The 18,528-nt window shown below is 41.8% G+C and overlaps 1 protein-coding gene across 1 annotated transcript in view; it reads left to right on the top strand.

The window, feature by feature from the left end:
• The window catches only part of LOC144827510 (cadherin-10-like), a 727,722-nt gene that overhangs the window by 695,127 nt on the left and 14,067 nt on the right, over window positions 1–18,528 (top strand). The window contains exon 11 of the mRNA XM_078685792.1: window positions 11,057–11,308. Within this exon, the coding sequence (XP_078541918.1) occupies window positions 11,057–11,308 (252 nt within the window). The remainder of the gene's footprint in view (window positions 1–11,056; window positions 11,309–18,528) is intronic.

The raw sequence follows: 18,528 nt of genomic DNA, 5'->3' as shown, positions 1-18,528 counted from the left end.
GCTTTCTCCTTTGCTTATTCCTTCTGCCCACTTGTTCAATGACTAGAATTTAAAATTTTGCAAATATTGCATTACACAAACAAATGTTTGATTTTCAGATGGAAATCAACTACGCCAATTAAGCATTATATAAGCAGGTAAAATGGTGAATGTTCGAAATATCCCAGGGCCCATAGTGTTTCTTTAGCATGCTTCATTCTCTTCCAGCAGCTTAATCTTTTCCACATTGATTAGGTCTGAAGCCTCTCCGACAGGAATTATTCAGTGACATTCAACACTGCCCTTGCTGCATAACCTATCCAATCCGCTATAATTGAATGCCAAGCACATTGATTACTGACACTCCTTAGGGCCATCCAACAACCCACAGCATCTCTCATCAGGGCCTAAATACTAACCCCCATCCTGGCAGAACTCAATTGTCTCCACTTGCCAACCTGCACCATCTACAAACCTAGCTGCATCATTTTCAAAGCTATTACGACCAGCAAACTTGCCTATTTTGCAAACAAGCTCACAGTCTCTAGCGGTTCCTAGCACACCTGCACCAAGACACTATAAGGCTACAGCCTCAGAAGTGTAAATAAGAAAAAGCAAGACAGCAAGTCATTTCCATCTATGCACCCAGGATCTGGAACAACATACCCATGTACATTAGGACAGCCGCAACACTGTTACAATTTAGGAAAGAGTTGAAGACTCGCCTCTTTAAACAACACCACATCACAATGCATTAACCGTCCCCAACTCAGCTACCTTTCCTATCACTCACTTACTTTATGCTTGTCTTTGATACTGCACAGCACTCTGCTGCCTTTTTGCTAGGTTCACGCTCGAGAAATACCAAATGCGTACAAACATACATACAAATATATATGCATTGATTAAAAAAACATAAGAAGGGCCATATGAAGCTACCCAAAAAAATAACCAAGACAGCATGCCATGAAAGAAAATATTAGCATAATTGAGTACATGACTTTTTATGTAAGGAGAAAAAATCTACAGCTCTTATTTTGAGGTGTTCTGTGAGTGAAAAATCTAAATTTATGTCCAAAAAGTGGTTTTCTTTTGTCTGCATTTATCTTGATTTTTCCATTGACAAGAAATTCCTATTATCATATCAAATAATAAGCCATTACCACGTCTCTGCATGTGAAAACCATGTCCATTTGCAGAAGCTAAAAATGTCATTAATTTCACACCAGACAAAAAGTGAAAAAGTAAAGAAACCCAATTTCCACAAGCTAATCTTCTGAAATGTGTGGAGTTCATTGTTACCAGTTGCTGAAATGCAATTACTAAAATGGAGTTATTAGTGGGAATTGCTAATTTAAGACTCTGGATTTATGCTTCATTGTTTAAGTATCTTTAGATGAAGTATTGAAGATACATTTTGTCACAAATGTTTGCCTCTGTAACCCTCAACCACATGAATAGCAACATCTAGTGTTGCGGCTTACATATCTCATCACATGACAAACTGATCACAACTTGAAATACTCTTCCTAACATTATCACTTTTGTCTTTGGTTCCTGACTTTATTTGATATGGTGTTTACATTTAAATGTTTTGTGTCTGTGTAACCTTCACTTTTAAAAGCACAGATGGCAACACGAATGATAAACAATGGAACTATACACAAACTACATCTTGTAGTATTTGACTAGAACTGCAGTGGTACTACTCACGTCATATAAAATGATATTCACTAACCTACGCGAAGACCTCCTTCTCTGCCACTGCTGACGTTTCTGTGCAAAGATGTTTGCATGGTGGCAGAGTTCTTCATACTTTGAATCTATATATTGGTAGTAAATTTGGGAGGGACAAGGGGGAGTGGCTGAAAAATGATGGATACTTACCACAAAATGGGAAGGGATTATGGAAAAGTAAGTAAATCTAGGAAGGAAATTCGTACTACAAACACTCACCCAAAAAAGAGTAAGCCCATTGCTATTCAAAAACTACACTTCTAAAGTTACTACGGTTCTAAAGGTTGCAAAACAGTAGTAAATGTACTGAAGCTCAGCCATGACTGTAATCAAGCAATCGAGCAACATACATGGCCACTTAAAGGTACTTCAACACACTCCCATCAAAAATAGGAAAAGGGAATGAGACTAACACCTCAAGCACCCCATGGGAAATAATGTTAATAAATACAATTAAATTTGTTAGAAAACTTTAAATGATTTAAGTTAATTCTACACATTCCTTTCACAAAATGTAATACATATTAGAGACAAATATTATTGTAGGTGATTATTTCAATTATTCTTTAAGAAATATTCTTTATAATTTAAATAAATATATTTTTATTAAATTAATTATTCAATACCATTGAATTTAATGAAAGAACGTGGTGTAAGATTGTGTTTTAACTGTTATGTTTTAATAATAACTATTTATAAATATTTTACAGTTACATTTTATATTAAAATCTTTCTCTTTAAAAAAATATAATAAACACCTTATGTTTCCTTGTACTTTCCCACACAGAGATCTCCTACAGATACCAAGATTACCTTTACAGCCATAAATCCTGATGTTAGAGGATTATTGGGGGGTGTAGACATGTAGGTGTACACTTAGGTCTTCAACTATGTTGGAAAATTCTGAATACCGAATATGGGTAGATTTACAGGAACTTGCAGTGGTATTTTTACACATGAGTAAATATATACATGTAAATGTTGCTTTTTGAATCAGGTCCTGTATGTTTCCTCAAGACATTGGGGTCTGTCTGTTTACCAACTGCATTATGTAGTATGTGATATAGTACTACAGTAGTATTACTTACATACTACAAAATACTATTCCCAAACAAAATGACAAAACCAATAGGTCTGACTTGTTTTTAGTGAAATTGATTAACATTGCATGCAGTTTGCGTTTGTATAGGTGGTTGTGGATGAGTGAGTCAGTGAATGCATGGGTTGCTTGAGTGGTGGGCAAATTGTAGTGGTAGATGAAAAATATTAACAAGTGAATATATGTTTGTGGAAAAAATGTGAGAGATTAGGTGAATGCATGTTGGTGGTTTAATGTAAGCGGGTATGCAAAGTACAGGTGGGAGATTACCAGTAGGTAGGTAGATGAAGTTAGGTGAATTTTGAGGAGGAATCCGACGGTGTTTGATGGAGAGAGAGTGGGTTAGTGCTAGTAGCTGAGTGAATGGACGACTGGCTAAATTACACTATAGAAGTGACTTGGTGAATGCATGGGTGGGTGAATGTATATGAACTGGAGCACTTTGCATTGACTAAATAGCAAAGTGCAGCACTTAAAAACCTCTTAATTATCCCTGTGAATGCGAGTAGGTGGGTTGAATTTGAATTGTGTGAATGAGTCGATGGGTGAGCTATTCAGTATGGGTGGGTGTGAGATTGAGTGTAAGATGGGAGGTGAATATGAGTGGCTAGGTGGTGAAACGAGTGTTGAAAAATGTAGGAAAATACGCTGCTGAAGAGTAGTTCCCTCTACAGTATCAAATTATGACTTTATTGAAAGTGTGAAACCGGAGTTTTTAGGGCAACATAATATAGCAAAACTGTCATTAATAATAACACCAAAGAGTAAAAAACATATAAAAATAAAATGACTTCATCACAAGTTCAAGCCTACTACGATGGAGCATGTGATGGATACAGGGACCAGGTTAGTCCTCCAGAAACACTACCTTCTCTTTCAGCGCAGAGTCCTGTTCTTGGCGGAGCGGGCCACAAGAAGAAAGAAAGCATCACAGATGGTTGTTGATGTAGGGCAAAGAGCAGGCCTGGCGTTGTGGATGGTTGTTGCTGAAGTCCAATTTTCCATTGGCGGGTAGGGTGAGCTGCAAAGTGTTGGTGGCAACAGGCCTGTATATGAATGTGGAGAGCTCTGAAACTTCAATTCATCTCCTCTGAGGTCCCACCTAGGATCCAGGACTTGAAGGTCACACCACTTGGGTCTCAGGATCTTACTACAGTTAGATCTGGGTTCTGGTTCAGGTGGTAGGGAGCCTCGTATGTCCCTGTGACTCCGAAGAGGAGGCCAGCAGACTAGCCCTTGGGTTCACTCTGGGAGCCATGGCTTCAGGTACAGGTACAGGTCCAATCCCTCTTACTCAGGCAGTAAGGCAGCAGGCAGTAATCCACCAAGGCAGCAGTCCAGCAAGGCAGTAGTCCAGCAGGGCAGCAGTCCAGCAGAGTGGCAGTCATTTCAGAAGCACAGCAGTCCTTTTCCACAAGCATTTTAGCATTGGTTAGCAGTGGTAAAGTGCACAGAGTCCTAAAAGTCAATAGAAATGGGTTCAGAAAATAGGAAGATAAAGACAATACGTTTGGGAATGCCCCCGCAGAAAACAGCCCTGTCCTAGGCAATGCTTAAGGCACAGCTTTCCAAACTGTGTGTCCAGACACAGTACTGTGTCGCCTGCAAGTGGTGGGTGTGTCGCAGGGGAGTGAACGAGTTTTCAAGAGGAGAATTTTGAATCGAAGTAGTCTAGGATATAGATATGTGCCCTGTAAGCTGGGGTGAGGGGACAGAGGGAGTAAGACAGAGAGAGAGGGAGACAAAGGGAGCTAGAGGGAGTAAGACAGGGAGCGAGGGAGACAGAGGGAGTAATAGAGAGAGGGAGACAGAGGGAGCTAGAGGGAGTAAGACAGAGAGCGAGGGAGACAGAGGGAGTAAGATAGACAGAGAGGGAGACAGAGGGAGCTAGAGGGAATAAGACACAGAGAGAGGGAGCTAGACAGAGAGAGAGAGAGCTACAGGGAGTAAGACAGAGAGAGAGAGGGAGCTAGAGGGAGCAAGACATAAAGAGAGGGAGCTATAGGGAGTAAGACATAGAGAGAGGGGGCTAGAGGGAGTGAGACAGAGAGAGGGAGCTAGAGGGAGCAAGACGGAGAGAGAGGGAGCTAGAGGGAGTAAGACAAAGAGAGAGGGAGCTAGAGAGAGTAAGACAGAGCGAGAGGGAGATAGAGGGAGTAAGACAGAGAGACAGAGGGAGCTAGAGAGAGTAAGACAGAGAGAGGGAGCTAGAGGGAGTAAGACAGATAGAGGGAGCTAGAGGGAGTAAGACAGAGAGAGAGGGAGCTAGAGGGAGTAAGACAAAGAGAGAGAGAGCTAGAGGGAGCAAGACAGAGAGAGAGGGGGCTAGAGGGAGCAAGACAGAGAGAGAGTGAGCTAGAGGGAGCAAGACAGAGAGAGACGGAGATAGAGGGAGCAAGACAGAGAGAGAGGGATTTAGAGGGTGCTAGAGGGAGCAAGACAGAGAGAGAGGGCGCTAGAGGGAGCAAGAGAGAAGGAGAGGGAGCAAGATTGAGTAAGAGGGAGCAAGACAGAGGGAGAGGGTGCTAGAGGGAGCAAGACAGAGAGAGAGGGAGACAGAGGGAGCTAGAGGGAGCTAGAGGGAGTAAGACAGAGAGAGATGGAGGTAGAGGGAGTAAGACAGAGAGAGAGGGAGCTAGAGGGAGCAAGACAGAGAGAAAGAGGGAGCTAGAGGGAGCAAGACAGAGAGAGAGGGAGCTAGAGGGAGCAAGACAGAGAGAGGGAAAGCTAGAGGGAGCAAGACAGAGAGAGAGGGGGCTAGAGGGAGCAAGACAGAGAGAGAGGGAGCTAGAGGGAGTAAGACAGAGAACCCCGCGAACTCCCCTTAGGTGTTTCGGGCTCGCTACGCGCGCTCGCTACACTGCCTTACTGTGTCCCAAAATGATGCATTTCCAAAAAGTGTGTCCCCAACATGAAAAGTTTGGAAAGCTGTGGCTTAAGGCATAGAGGATCCTTTCATCCCTTTGCAGTTACAAAATACGCCTGTGCTAAAATATCCTCTAAAGTTGCATGCATTGCTTGCACATGGATAAAAAAAAGCAGCGCCATGCTGGTGGAAAAACCAGGAAATTCAGCTGGTCCTAGCTTTCTTAAGTTGATTGTGCTAACATTGTGGGAGAATGCATATACAGGGTAGTTAAAGCAGACTGTCTTGATGAGCACTAAAAACATATATTCAAATGATGGGGGCATGTGCGATATTTATTCAAAGATCATTGATGGGCAACTCTGAAGACTCAACCTAGAACACAGCCCATGCAATCTCTCAGCACCCCATTCACATATCACTTGCAAAATAATCAACAAGCCCCAACTGAGTCTCGAAAGTCTTCAGCAGTGTCTCTTCACTCATCACTCAAACGCAAACCTTATTTTGCTCATTGCAATGCATTGGCCAAATCTTACCTGCCTTGTACCATTTCTAACTTCCCAGAAACCAGATGCACAACTCCTGGGCAGTGACACATGTTCTTAATTTGAAGATGGAGCACAGTCAGACAGTTGCTCCTCAAAGCAGCCACATATATAAATCCGGGCAATCCCAGAGCCCATACATTGGATCTTAACACCCCTGAGAAGGTCTGTCTATCTCTAGGCCAGACAGCCCTTTTTTAAGCATCTTTCAGGTTTGTGGGGTGTCCTGATTGAAGGCACCCTCCTAGAATGAAAGGAAACTTCACAACGTCCTTGGAGCAAAAGCAATGTCAAACAGCTGCTGCAAATCTCTCAATGGGCAAATACATCTCCTGTAGAGATCTGTGAGTAACTTGAATCACAAGGTTGAATCTCCACCTGAATGAGTAATACCAGGTAATCACACAATGAGCCTGAACGTCAAAGGGAAAAGAAAAAAATATGCAGCTTTTTAAGAGCAACAACTTTGTGCCCCTCTCGAAATCAAAACCCGCAATTAGGTTTGCCACCCAGCAAGTATTTTAATAGCCTGACCGCAAATGTTCCGTCAATATCAGTTTAAAAACTTGTGGGAAATAAATAAGGACCTACAATAATTCTCCCTTGCAATATAAACTGAAATTAATAAATACAAGACGCTATCACTTCAAATGTAGATTTCAATTGTTAAACTATTCAAGAATAATATTTGCAACAAACATATGCATAGAAGGAAGATGGTGAAACTACCAGCACACTGACAACCCTTTGGGCACCTCAATGCAGATTGTGCCCTACACTCAAAGAGGGAGATAAAATAAAGTCAAGTCCTGCCCCTCCCCCCTGAGATAAGGTCCAAAGAGGTGCCATTAAATGTAAGTCCATCAAACCACCTTCCCCTGCCTTGCACTTTATCCTGTACACTAGAGACCTTTGGACAACAGTTATGAAACAAACCTGCGAACACTGACCCGTCAGTGCGAGTGCAAGAAATGTTTGTGAGTGATAGATAGTGTATTTTTGTTAGCCTGCGAGAGGGAGAGAGAGAGAGAGAGAGAGAGAGAGAGAGAGAGAGAGAGAGAGAGAGAGAGAGAGAGAGAGCATTTCTGTGTGCATGTATATGAGAGCTTGAGTGAATGAGTCAATGAATTAGAATTTGTTTCTTGTGCTGCAAGGCAATCCTCACATGGGTGTAAGTTGGGCTGTGTGATATGGTAAACAAGCACATGCTCCTCTCTCCATTGCCACAATTAAACAGCATGATGACACCCTTCAACTTTTTGCAGCTCGCTGGCATGTACAATTCTTCGTTTTGGTAGGAGGCATCTGATTATTTTACACAAATAGCGTGTTATTTTATCCTTCACCCATCACTATGAATCCCTGTTTTTGCTGTATGTACACTACCGAACACTGATTCAAGTGTGATGGCATGTCTAATAGAGTAGTCTCTCTTTTTATACATGGGCTTTTTTATGTTGCACTTATCTCCTGGCTGCAAAAACTGTTAGCATGCCAGGGATAACTAGTTGGGTAGAGCTTTCTTCCCTGAACAAAGTGGTGTTGGCCAGGTCAAGAGTTGAAGTCCTTCAAGGCACACTGAGGTTTCCACCCTCCTGAAAGTATGTAAATGGAGTGCCTTAATTTGAGTAAACGTATTTTCCCTATATACAGCACATGAAGTGCTATCAGCAGTATAGAAGTGAAGGAAGAAGGACAGTATTTGTATGACCCGCTCCGGGGTAATTGTCGGGGCATGTTGAGAGCTACCTATGGAACAGTGTGTGGTGGGTGGCATGGGGAAGGAGGACGAGGCTTCGGATGCTGGGAATGAAACACCAGGAACTAATCTGCAGCTTCTGTCCAGGCACATTGGTAACCCTGGCGCAGCCATCAGTAGAGATAATAGGTGGTCAGTGATGGCCGCCAGCGAGGAAGGATGGTGCATTCCAGAAAAGAAACAGCAGCAAGGAAAATGGCACTCAGTGAGCGCTAGCAGCAAGGAAGACAGCAGCGGGGTCGATGGAATCCACATTGAAAAGACCAATCTTCTTTGAAGCCTGCATCTTTCTTTATTCGCATTGATTTTTAAGACACTTCCTACCATCTATGCTACAGTCCCTCTGATTGGATGACAGACACTGTTGACACTGCAGCTCAGCTATTGGATGGTACCTGTGTCTTCTCCAAGCAGAAAGCCCCAAGTCATGGAATTAAAGATGGGTAAATGTGAATAATGGAATGTTAGTCACCAAGAGGTTCTGAGTAGGCAATAGGTGTGTGAAATTCACATAATTTTCTTTTTCCTAATTTCGTGAAAATGTGGGGAAATTATGCAAAATTAAACAGATTTATACGAAATAGAAGTTCGTTACTAAGCTCTGCCTTTTTTCACAGAATGCTTCATGCGAGGACACTTATTGTTCAAAAACAATAGCGCAAAATACACAATTGTCATAAACAACAGCCATTTGCATTCTGGATGTTCACATTGTTCCCATGCTATAATTTTTCTGTGAACAGTGGCAATTACATGATGTGATCCAAGGACATAATTGCTGGAATTCTGAGTGATAGGAATAACGTGATTTAAATTTCGTCTGGGCCTAGTTCTGAGTAACTTCCTATAGACAATAGTGTAAAGGGTGAGACCGCCAACCAAGGCCGGCTCCTTCGCTATGGCGGTGGAGCGTCGACCCACTGCTTTCATGCAGTGCAGATGCAAAAAGATAAAATGATAATAACTTTCAGTTATTATCATTTTATGTTTGGCTGCTTTGCGGTGGGCGGGAAGGCAGGGCTGCTCTGCCCTGCGAGTAGGGCAGTGGAGGAGTTGTTTGCCCACTTCTAAAAGTGAGCAGTGACTGTTTTGTCAGCCCTCTCGGGCCACCCAAACCAGTCATGCGCACTTTCCCACTCCTCCATGCAGGCTGCATTATAAACTGCATGCAGAACAGGGCCACTCCTGCAGCCCCTGGCTGAGCGCCGTGTCACGTTGCTCAAACCAATCACAATGCTGCAATTGCAGCATTGTGATTGGCTTAGGGGAATGAGCCTGGCTCCTTGCTGCCTGCTTCCTGTTCCTGAAAGAGGCCTAAGATCTAAGCTCTTGGAGACAGCTCGAGCTGTCTGTTGTAAGATCTAAAATGAATGAAATAAAAATGTTTTCATAACTATCAGTGACGCTACAAAGTGAAGATTGGTAAAACGTGTGAGCTAGGGACACCTTCAGTCTTATCAAAGCAGCAAGTCCATTCTTAATATCTGAGTTTAAGAAGACTTTTACAGTCGTTTTTTGAATCACATGAGCACTATACCTCTCGTAACATAATGTATTTTATTATTTTGCACAAAAATAAAAACGGTCCTATATTACACCAGTATATCAAATAGATGACAGGTATATGCTTAGTACTGAGTCTTATTAAATGTCAGGTAAAATTAAAACGATAAAAAGGAAATAATGTTGCAAATATGAGCCCCTGATCATTGAAAGCTTTACCTCAAGTCGTAAAAAGCTCCTCTTTTTACGAGTTTGAGGGCTGAAACAGCGGCGTTGGGTCATAAAAAGAGAGCAGCGCAACATGAGGCAAGCACCTGAATGTATTCAAAAGTAAAATGTTAGCAATATATTTACTGTTTTTTTGAAGAAGGTTGTGCTGTCAGACAGACTAACGTAAATTCTGCTGGGGTGAATTTCTATGGACGTTCTAGGAAGCAGAGTATAATATGCTATTATTTACATATGCATGTAGGTATTCTCTTAGAAGTGTTGAATTTGTCGCACTGCAGTATAATGAAGTAATTGATTGCACAATCCTTTCTGGAGTATTGGATTTTTTTTTTTTAATCAAACTATGCAATAGATGGGTACGATTTGCACAAAGAAATTGTCTGAAGGCGGTGCTTATTGTAATTTTTTGAAACAAGGTAGTGGGTGTTACTGTATTGGAAACAGAGATGCGGGAATACGCCAAAGTGCGTTTACCACAATGCAATGTAAAATGGATTAGATGGGACGCAGGAACAAGCTCAGTTCCTATGGGGGTGCTCCCGCAGTTGCATGCTGACAACACCACACTAATATGGAATTTCCCATCGGCCAATAATGAGCATGCATCATTATGACGCAGCATTCACAGGTTGGAGACATTTTGAAACCTTCTTGGGATGGTGGACTTCAGAATGGGGAAACAGTGTCTAATGCCAATCCCGAGGGCCCCCGAGAGAAGGTAAGTCTTGGACGGCACCTACAGCTAGCTGCTCAAGACCATGCAGGGGCATGAAGAATGGCTGTGTGCCAGGAAAACTGTGCACATGCCCTTTGTGGCGGGCAGGGAGCTGATGAGCAAGAACTGTACATATTTCCTTGAGTGCACTCACCCCATCATTTGGCCAAAGGAACAGGGAGCAGTACAAACTCACAGAGCGCCAGATGGGATGTCTCTCTGAGAGACTGCCAGGGTGATCTTTAAACATACAGTGCTGATCTGCACAGCAGTTAAGAATGCTTTAACTGCAAAACCGCCCAGTAGTCTAATGTGCAGCAGGCAAACTGCACATGCTATATGTTTTCATTGACAACTTCGTGCAGGATTCAACTGTATTACTTAAAGTTTGCATTTATTAAAAGGCAAATTACCGAATAAATCCAATGAAATGACATTGGGCAATTAGTGAAATGAGCGACACACATGAACAGGTGTGGATGTACATAAACCTTAGGTGTAAATGTATGTAAAGATGTTTTCGGTTTCTGTATGTATTATTTTAGACCGGTCAAAGAAAAAAAAAAACATGGTTAGTAAGCGTTTGAGTTTTTGTGATAATTTCTCAATTTTGTTACAGATAACACCGCCAGGATTGTAACCCGACGGAATGGCTTCAATCGACACGAAATCAGTAACTACCTCCTACCTGTGGTGATATCTGACAACGACTACCCTATCCAGAGCAGCACTGGCACCCTGACAATACGAGTGTGCGCGTGCGATAACCAGGGCAATATGCAGTCCTGTAATGCCGAGGCATTGCTTCTTCCTGCCGGCCTCAGTACTGGGGCGCTCATTGCCATTCTACTTTGCATTATAATACTGTTAGGTAAGTTACATAAAAAGAGCACCAAAAGCAATGATATTGCCACACATTGTTGTGTTTCGTTTTTTTTATGTTTAGAGTGCTTTGTTGTTTATGTCTTGAATCAGCAAGAGTTGACCAGCCACAGAGAAAATAGATAACATCCCATTGGACTAGGGGGTTGGAAAGTTGATTTTTGGGCTTCCTGAGCAGAAGGTTCTTCACTTCGACAAACCCTGAAAGCAGCCCTATGGAAGTGATTCACAACTTTATTATGCGTACACTGGTGCTTGCCTGCTTGTGGTGACCTCTTTAGAACACAGGATACAAATAGGTTGTTCTTAAGTATTTATTGAAGTAACTTCGTAAGAAGAAAAGTGCATGCAGCAGATCAGCAAGGTAACAGCAATATGAACTAACAGCATTCTATGATCTGCAGAACACACACAAAGTAAAGTTCTATTACATAAAACGATTCCATTTGCAATTAAAGAAACATATAATCACCACACATCCCCCTTCTTTATAACTGGAGAAAACAAAATAATCAGAAAATTACAAACGCACAAAATCATTAAATTTACTTGGAATACGAATAGATCTTCCAAAGCTGCTAGACTTAATACGTCCAGCATTCTGTAACTCAACTGCAGATGGAACAGGAGAAACCTCAGCTGCAGGAGTTTCTGGTACTTGAGTGGAACCACTAGTGGAAGTAACAGGAGCAGAGATAACACCACTCAAAGTGCTACTGTCGGGAACAGATAAGTCAGGAATACCAGAGGCACTTTCAAGATGTGAAGAACTGATACCAGGCATAGCTACACCTTGAGAAGACCCTGCAACACCCTGTACACCTTCTCCCTCCAAATTTGACCAAGCATCCAACCACCAATAATCTCTACAAACTTCCTTCCTGTTCTGTGAATCAACACCTGTTGAATCCCATTCTCGTCGCCAAATCTGTGGTGACCTCTTTAGAAGACAGGATACAAATAGGTTGTTCTTAAGTATTTATTGAAGTAACTTCGTAAGAAGAAAAGTGCATGCAGCAGATCAGCAAGGTAACAGCAATATGAACGAACAGCATTCTATGATCTGCAGAACACACACAAAGTAAAGTTCTATTACATAAAACGATTCCATTTGCAATTAAAGAAACATGTAATCACCACACTGCTCTTAAGAATTAATGCTTTGGAGAATCAAGTGAAATCTTAAAGGGCTGTTATATTTCATGAATTTCTCAACAGAGCTACTTGTAAAACCTATGGCTTTTCGGTTGATAGCCTTTCAGCCAAAAAAGGATGGAAAATTGTACTCTAGACTGGATCATTCAAAATCAAGATTAAAAAGTGGACCATTGCAGGTGAACTCACGCGGCAGAACTGCAACAGAGTATATTTTATGCCTGCCATTTTACCAGGGCTCCTTTTTGCTAAGCCATATTGTTTTACCAAGTGTATGCATTATCATAAAAGCACAACAGATTAGGGGCATATTTTAGCATATTTACATCTATGGAAGTATGTGCCTTGATTTGGGTAGCTGCCTATAAACCAACAGCATAAAATACATTTAACCATGATGTTATCGTAAAGGACTTCTACACTGAAATCTCTCCCCCTCAAATACATTTTCACCTGTTATTAGTATTGAAATATAATTGTCAACATTCAAAATTAACATATCTCTATCCTTTCCGTGAAACGCCTACACACCCTCTGCTCATACATGGGGGCTGTACTCACTGTCCCATAGGACTCAAGCAATACCTCACTGACGAGGCATAACAAGGCCACAAACTGGTCTGCAAATGCTTGTTTGTCAGTTTGATGAAAATCTTTAAGTGACTAAGAAATTGTCAACCTGTAAACTAAAACAACAAAGCTCACCACAGAACTATATAGCGAAATTGGCCCCCTTCTGCATGAATGCACCTCTTTGTGCACCGTATCTTCATACTTTTGAAGGGTGGTGGGCCCACTCAGACAATTCTGCAGAAAAGGAATCATTAAACATAACAGTATCCTCTCTCCGTGTGATTATCAATGTTTATCTAGTAACCTGATTAGTCTAATTATTGTCAGAAGTTTCTTCTACTGGAATAATTAATTAATTCGACTCCAGTCATATCAACAGATTCCAAGTAACAACATAGTGAATTAGACAAGGGAATTACCATACTGGAGAATAAACATCTTTATGTGTAATTTCTAAATACAACAGTTTCAATTAAATTACAGAGTTATTAACATTGTGGGCAATTATCACATTTAACTATAAAGCACCCTGAAAATGTGACAAAGAAAATAAATTATTTAAACGGACCGCTATGAAATCATGAAATCAGGTATAGAATGTCAACACCTCCACATAAACTACCCACCAGTACTAACCCCCATCATTGCTCCAATTTTTCAGGAATTAAACTCGCAGTAAAGTCAAAAGGAGACACTATGGCTCATCCAATTTCCTCTGAGCCTGCACAACAGATACTAAGGACTGCAATACTATCATGCAGGTGAATAAATGTGCACCACTCTACTTAGGATTAAATACATTTGTCCTAGATTATTCCAGCACAACTCCCAATGCGTTAGCCATTGAGCTCAATAATAAACACTTTGATATTGTAAAAACAAGGGGAAACAGGCGGTGCTCTGCACCTTAAACGAACAGTGAACAAGATGATCAGAAGAACAAGAGAGATGCAGATAGTGAAGTTGTACTCAAGGAAAGGAGAAGAACTACCGTAGATGAAGAGAATGTGTTTTGTAGAGTCCTGTATGCAATGTTAATAGAAAATTCTCAAATGAACTCAAAAGGTGCTAATTTTTGGAGGTATGCTTATTTAAAGTATCCTGGGGTTCTACCACGTTCTCGAGCTTTAAACACCATCTCGAAAAAAATAGTGTCTCCAGACTATCAACTGCCTCTATATTGTGAAGGTAAGTACATCTCGGCAATTATAGATTTATTATTCTTATTTCCACATCTGAGTAACTTGATAATATGTATCTATCTATCTTTATTGTTCATCGATGTGGAGTTAAGAATAGTAAAACAATTTCATGACATAATGGTCTGCAATATTCTTGAAACAATATTTTTGCAGGCTGAGATTACTTCCCTAAATAGTGTGGTGTGCAAACAGCCTTACTCCCCCAAGCCAGTTGCATGACAAGCATCACCAGCAGTTGCTTATGCTTGGTTTTAATCGAAAAGATATCAGAAAAAGAATTGAGCATCCTGGAAATTCCCAATTGAACAAAATTACAAACGTCCCTCACATGTAGGAGAAGCCTCCCAGGGTGTTCAAGTAATTATTTGTTTTGTTTTTCAATACAAACTCCAGCTTAAGGAGTTTATTTTCCAAAAACAAAAACCTTTTGCTGATTAACCCCCCAAACGTGCCAGCTGCTCAGCAAACTTTCAATGCCTTCCGAGGGACCACTGTGGGTGTGGCTCCGCTCAAGGCCCAGACATCTCCACTGGGGAGGTGGAAATCGTTAAATATGTCAGGCGATAGTCCAGGCAGGATGGTGGTGGTATTTATCTTTGCCAGATGGCCACCCTGATAGATGTCCTGCAGAAGGAGTCGATCCATCTGCCACCTGTATCTTGGCCTACTGACCTATTTCTATATTGAGTTTGATAAGAGAGTGGTCGGAGAATGGATTAATGTCTATTTTGGAGATAGTACGACCCAGGGTTTGTGATATTAAAATAAAATCAATTCAGGAAGCCGTGTGGAATTGTTTTGAAAACCAAGAAAATTTCAGTTTCGATGGGTTAGCAACACGCCAGGGATCAATCAAAATAAACTCCTTTTTAATACCTCAATCACCTTTTTAGTTTTGGGTTTAAGCTCTCTTTTATTTTTATTCGAGGTATCTTTCTTTAAATCCTGAATAAAATTTAAATCCCCTCCCATAATTATTTTACCGGGTACCCCCCTTAAAAGTTCACTGATTCTACAAAGGGCTGTGGTGTCATGAACAATTAGGCCGTAGTAGTTGACAAAATGCAATATCATGCCATTTAATTTAGCCTCAACCCAAATCCATCTCCCCTGGGGATCTCTCTTCACTTGGCCAAACTCCCATGGGAGACCCCTGCAGAAATATATCGCAACTCCTCTTTTAGCCAATCCTGCAGAAGCAAAAAAGCCATGCGAGTACCATCTTGGAAGGAATATTCTAGGAGAATTTGTTTTAAATGTGTTGTCTGCAGAAATAGGACTTGGGGAGAAAAGGAAGCTAACCATCTAATCAAAGCTCCGTATTTTTGCTTATTCAAGATCCCATTCACAATGAGCGAAAAAATACTGCACTTACTTGACATCTATAGTCCTATATCAACAAACTTGCTAATTACATCCATACTGTGCATGCTCCTGGCCCTGTTTTCATTCCAAATCCTGCTACTGCTCTTTTTACAAATGCTTTTACCTCCGCTCACACCCTCCCCTCCTCAAATCCTACAAGCCACATTTGCCACTTATCACTTATGGGGTGCCTTGACCCTGCACCCTCAGTGTCCGGCCCCACCCAGACCGCTATAGACTTCTCAACAATGGACAATAGTTGAAAACATTATCCTCTTAAAACAATACACACCTATATAGAGAACTCCACAAAGCACAGCAGTTTAAAACAGATTCACCTTGTAACAGTAATCTCTTAAAAAAATTCCTGAGCCTCTTCTACCCGTGAAAATGAATGAAATTTCCCTTTAGCCAGCACCTTTAACTTGGACTGTTGTGCAATGGATGTCTGAGCCCCCTGTGCTTTGAAAAGCAATAGCAATTTCACAAACTCTTTACGCCTCCGCGCCGCCCCTTTTGACATATCTGAAAAGATTCTACATTTTTTACTTGCGTCCATGGGGATTTGTTTTAACTGAATAGCTTTTGTTTAGATATTTTCTTTAATCCTATAATCTGAGAAATTAACTAGGATTGTGCGCGCATATTTAGAGTTAGGAAAAGGATGTGCTGGAACCTGATGGGCTCTGGTTAATGTTAAATCTCCAGAATAGTCCCAAAGCACTTTTTGTTTAATAAAAGTTAACACTCAACGCAGGGTGCAAGTCCTTTCACTCCCCTCGGGGACTCCAACTATCCGGAGATTTGATTGGCGCAAGTAGTTTTCCAAATCTTCTAATTTTGACCCTAGAGCAATCTTGTCTGCTGTCACCTCATTGACTCTCCAGATAGTGGAACTCATCTGGTCCTCCAGTTGGGCGATCCTTGATTCAGCCTCCTCTAGCCTTACTGGTATTCCGGCAATACATCTTTAAGAGTCTGCTGATTTTCTGGGGTCGACTGGTCTAAAGTATTTTCTACACTTTCCATACTTAGAACTAGATCAGCCGGAAGCTGTGGGGCAGATATACCGTCTGTAGCCTCTGTAGCAACCTGACTTAAAAAACTCAGTATACAGTCTCCTTCCGCTAGTTCCGCTAAAACTGAAGATGTTACTAGAACAGTCACTGGAGATACCACAGCAGGTGTCGTTGGCAAGCATGTAGGCTGGAGTGATGGAATAATATGCAGTCCTTCAGCAATATTGGAAGTTGTTCCATCCTGAACAGCTGCCGAGGGGGTTACTGAGGAGGGTAGTATGGTTGACAAAGAACCCTGTGATGCAGAGAGCTGAGTGCCCTTTTTAATTAAGAGGGGGAACGTTGCACTCCCAATAGCTCCCTTAATCGGCCCCTCAAAAGAGTGCTGGTTGTAGGGGCAGAAGATTCTTGTTGTTGTGGGGGCAATAGCTCTTGTCGAGGAAAATTCACCGGATGTCCATCCTCTTCTGTGGAGCTCTCTGAACTGTAACTTGATTGATTTGTAGAGACCGGAGTATTTGTGACAGAAGATGCCCCTTTCGTTTGCCTAAGGCTTTTTTTGCTTTCATTCCTGTTACCGCCTCCTCGCTGGCTACAGCATTAGCCTGCTTTAGATGTCTTCCCATTTTAAAGCCAATTGCTCGATTTTCTCAGCCTTGTTACTGCACGGAACTTCCAACGTGACACAGCAATCCCAACTCTTTTTATCTTGATGTGACCCGTAGGTACCCTTAGATCCCACCAGTTTCAGGGACTCATTAAGCCAAAATCTGCTGTTTCTTAATGTTCTCACTCAAGGAGTGTCTTAATTTGAGAACATTTTATCCAGGTACAGCGCAGCACAATCAATCAAGCATATAAGTCTCTGCTACTCTTATACATGGGACACTAGAGGCAGAGTTCTTGTCGCTGTTTTCCACGGCGCCTCCACTGGATCCGGAAGCCTTCAAGTGCTCTGCGACTCCTACAAGCAACTTCAACCGGGCATAGCACAGTCAATCGAGCATTTTTTGCCTCCACTGCTCTTACACACCAGCCATAAACAGCTTGCGTCTTCAAGTGCTTAACAAAAGCCCTTGATTAGTTGCAGGGGCGCTTTAATTAGATCAAAACAGCCTTTAAGCGCTATTCGGCATCCATTCAGTCCTTGTTAGTACGTGGTCCTTGTTAGTACGTCCATACAGTAAAGCCCTAAAAAAAAACGGGTCTTAGTGGAAAAATGCTTTGGAGTTACGCTTTAGAATCATTGCAGCCGCGTTTAATAGATCAAAAAAAGCTGCTGCATTCAGCCGCCCGCTGCTTCTCCCCCTACTAGATATTCAACCACCATTCAGTCCTTTTCGTGGTTACTTGTTACCTCCTGGTCACATCTGGTCGGTGAATGCGCTTGAAGCGGGTCCAAGCTGTAAAGCGTTTTGAAGTTGCTCTTTGGAATCATTTGGAATTCATTCACAGATGCCGCCTCGGAGAAAATTCAGCTCGGCGTCCGGAGTTCTGCTTCTATCGCCATTTCCTCCCCACTGTGCAATCTGTTCTGACAGGCGAGGCCAGGGTCACCTCGGCTATGGAGAGGCGGGAATCTCCCCAGAAAGTCGATCCTTGCACTGTGCCTAAACCCCTGAACCTATCTGCACCAACCAATTCTAATCTATGAAAGAGGGGTGCTTCTGTAGTGGGCCCATGCAAAAACAGTAGGATTTGGGCAAACCCACATTTATTAAAATAGCAGGAGTTCTCTTTGCTCCAAACCCTAATGCCATTGAAAAGCAGGTAATATCAAGGGGCTGATATAAATACATGTTGCAGGTTTATTTTATAATTTCCTGGGCTATTTTATGAGGACTTTCTGGTGGCAGAAAATATTTTAGTTAAAACACAATAACTGGGGGACTGGG

The sequence above is a fragment of the Lissotriton helveticus genome, chromosome 4_1, assembly GCF_964261635.1.
Source record: "Lissotriton helveticus chromosome 4_1, aLisHel1.1, whole genome shotgun sequence".
Lineage (NCBI taxonomy): Eukaryota > Metazoa > Chordata > Amphibia > Caudata > Salamandridae > Lissotriton > Lissotriton helveticus.
Note: the sequence above shows the minus strand (reverse complement) of the source record. Positions and strands in the feature narration are given on the sequence as shown.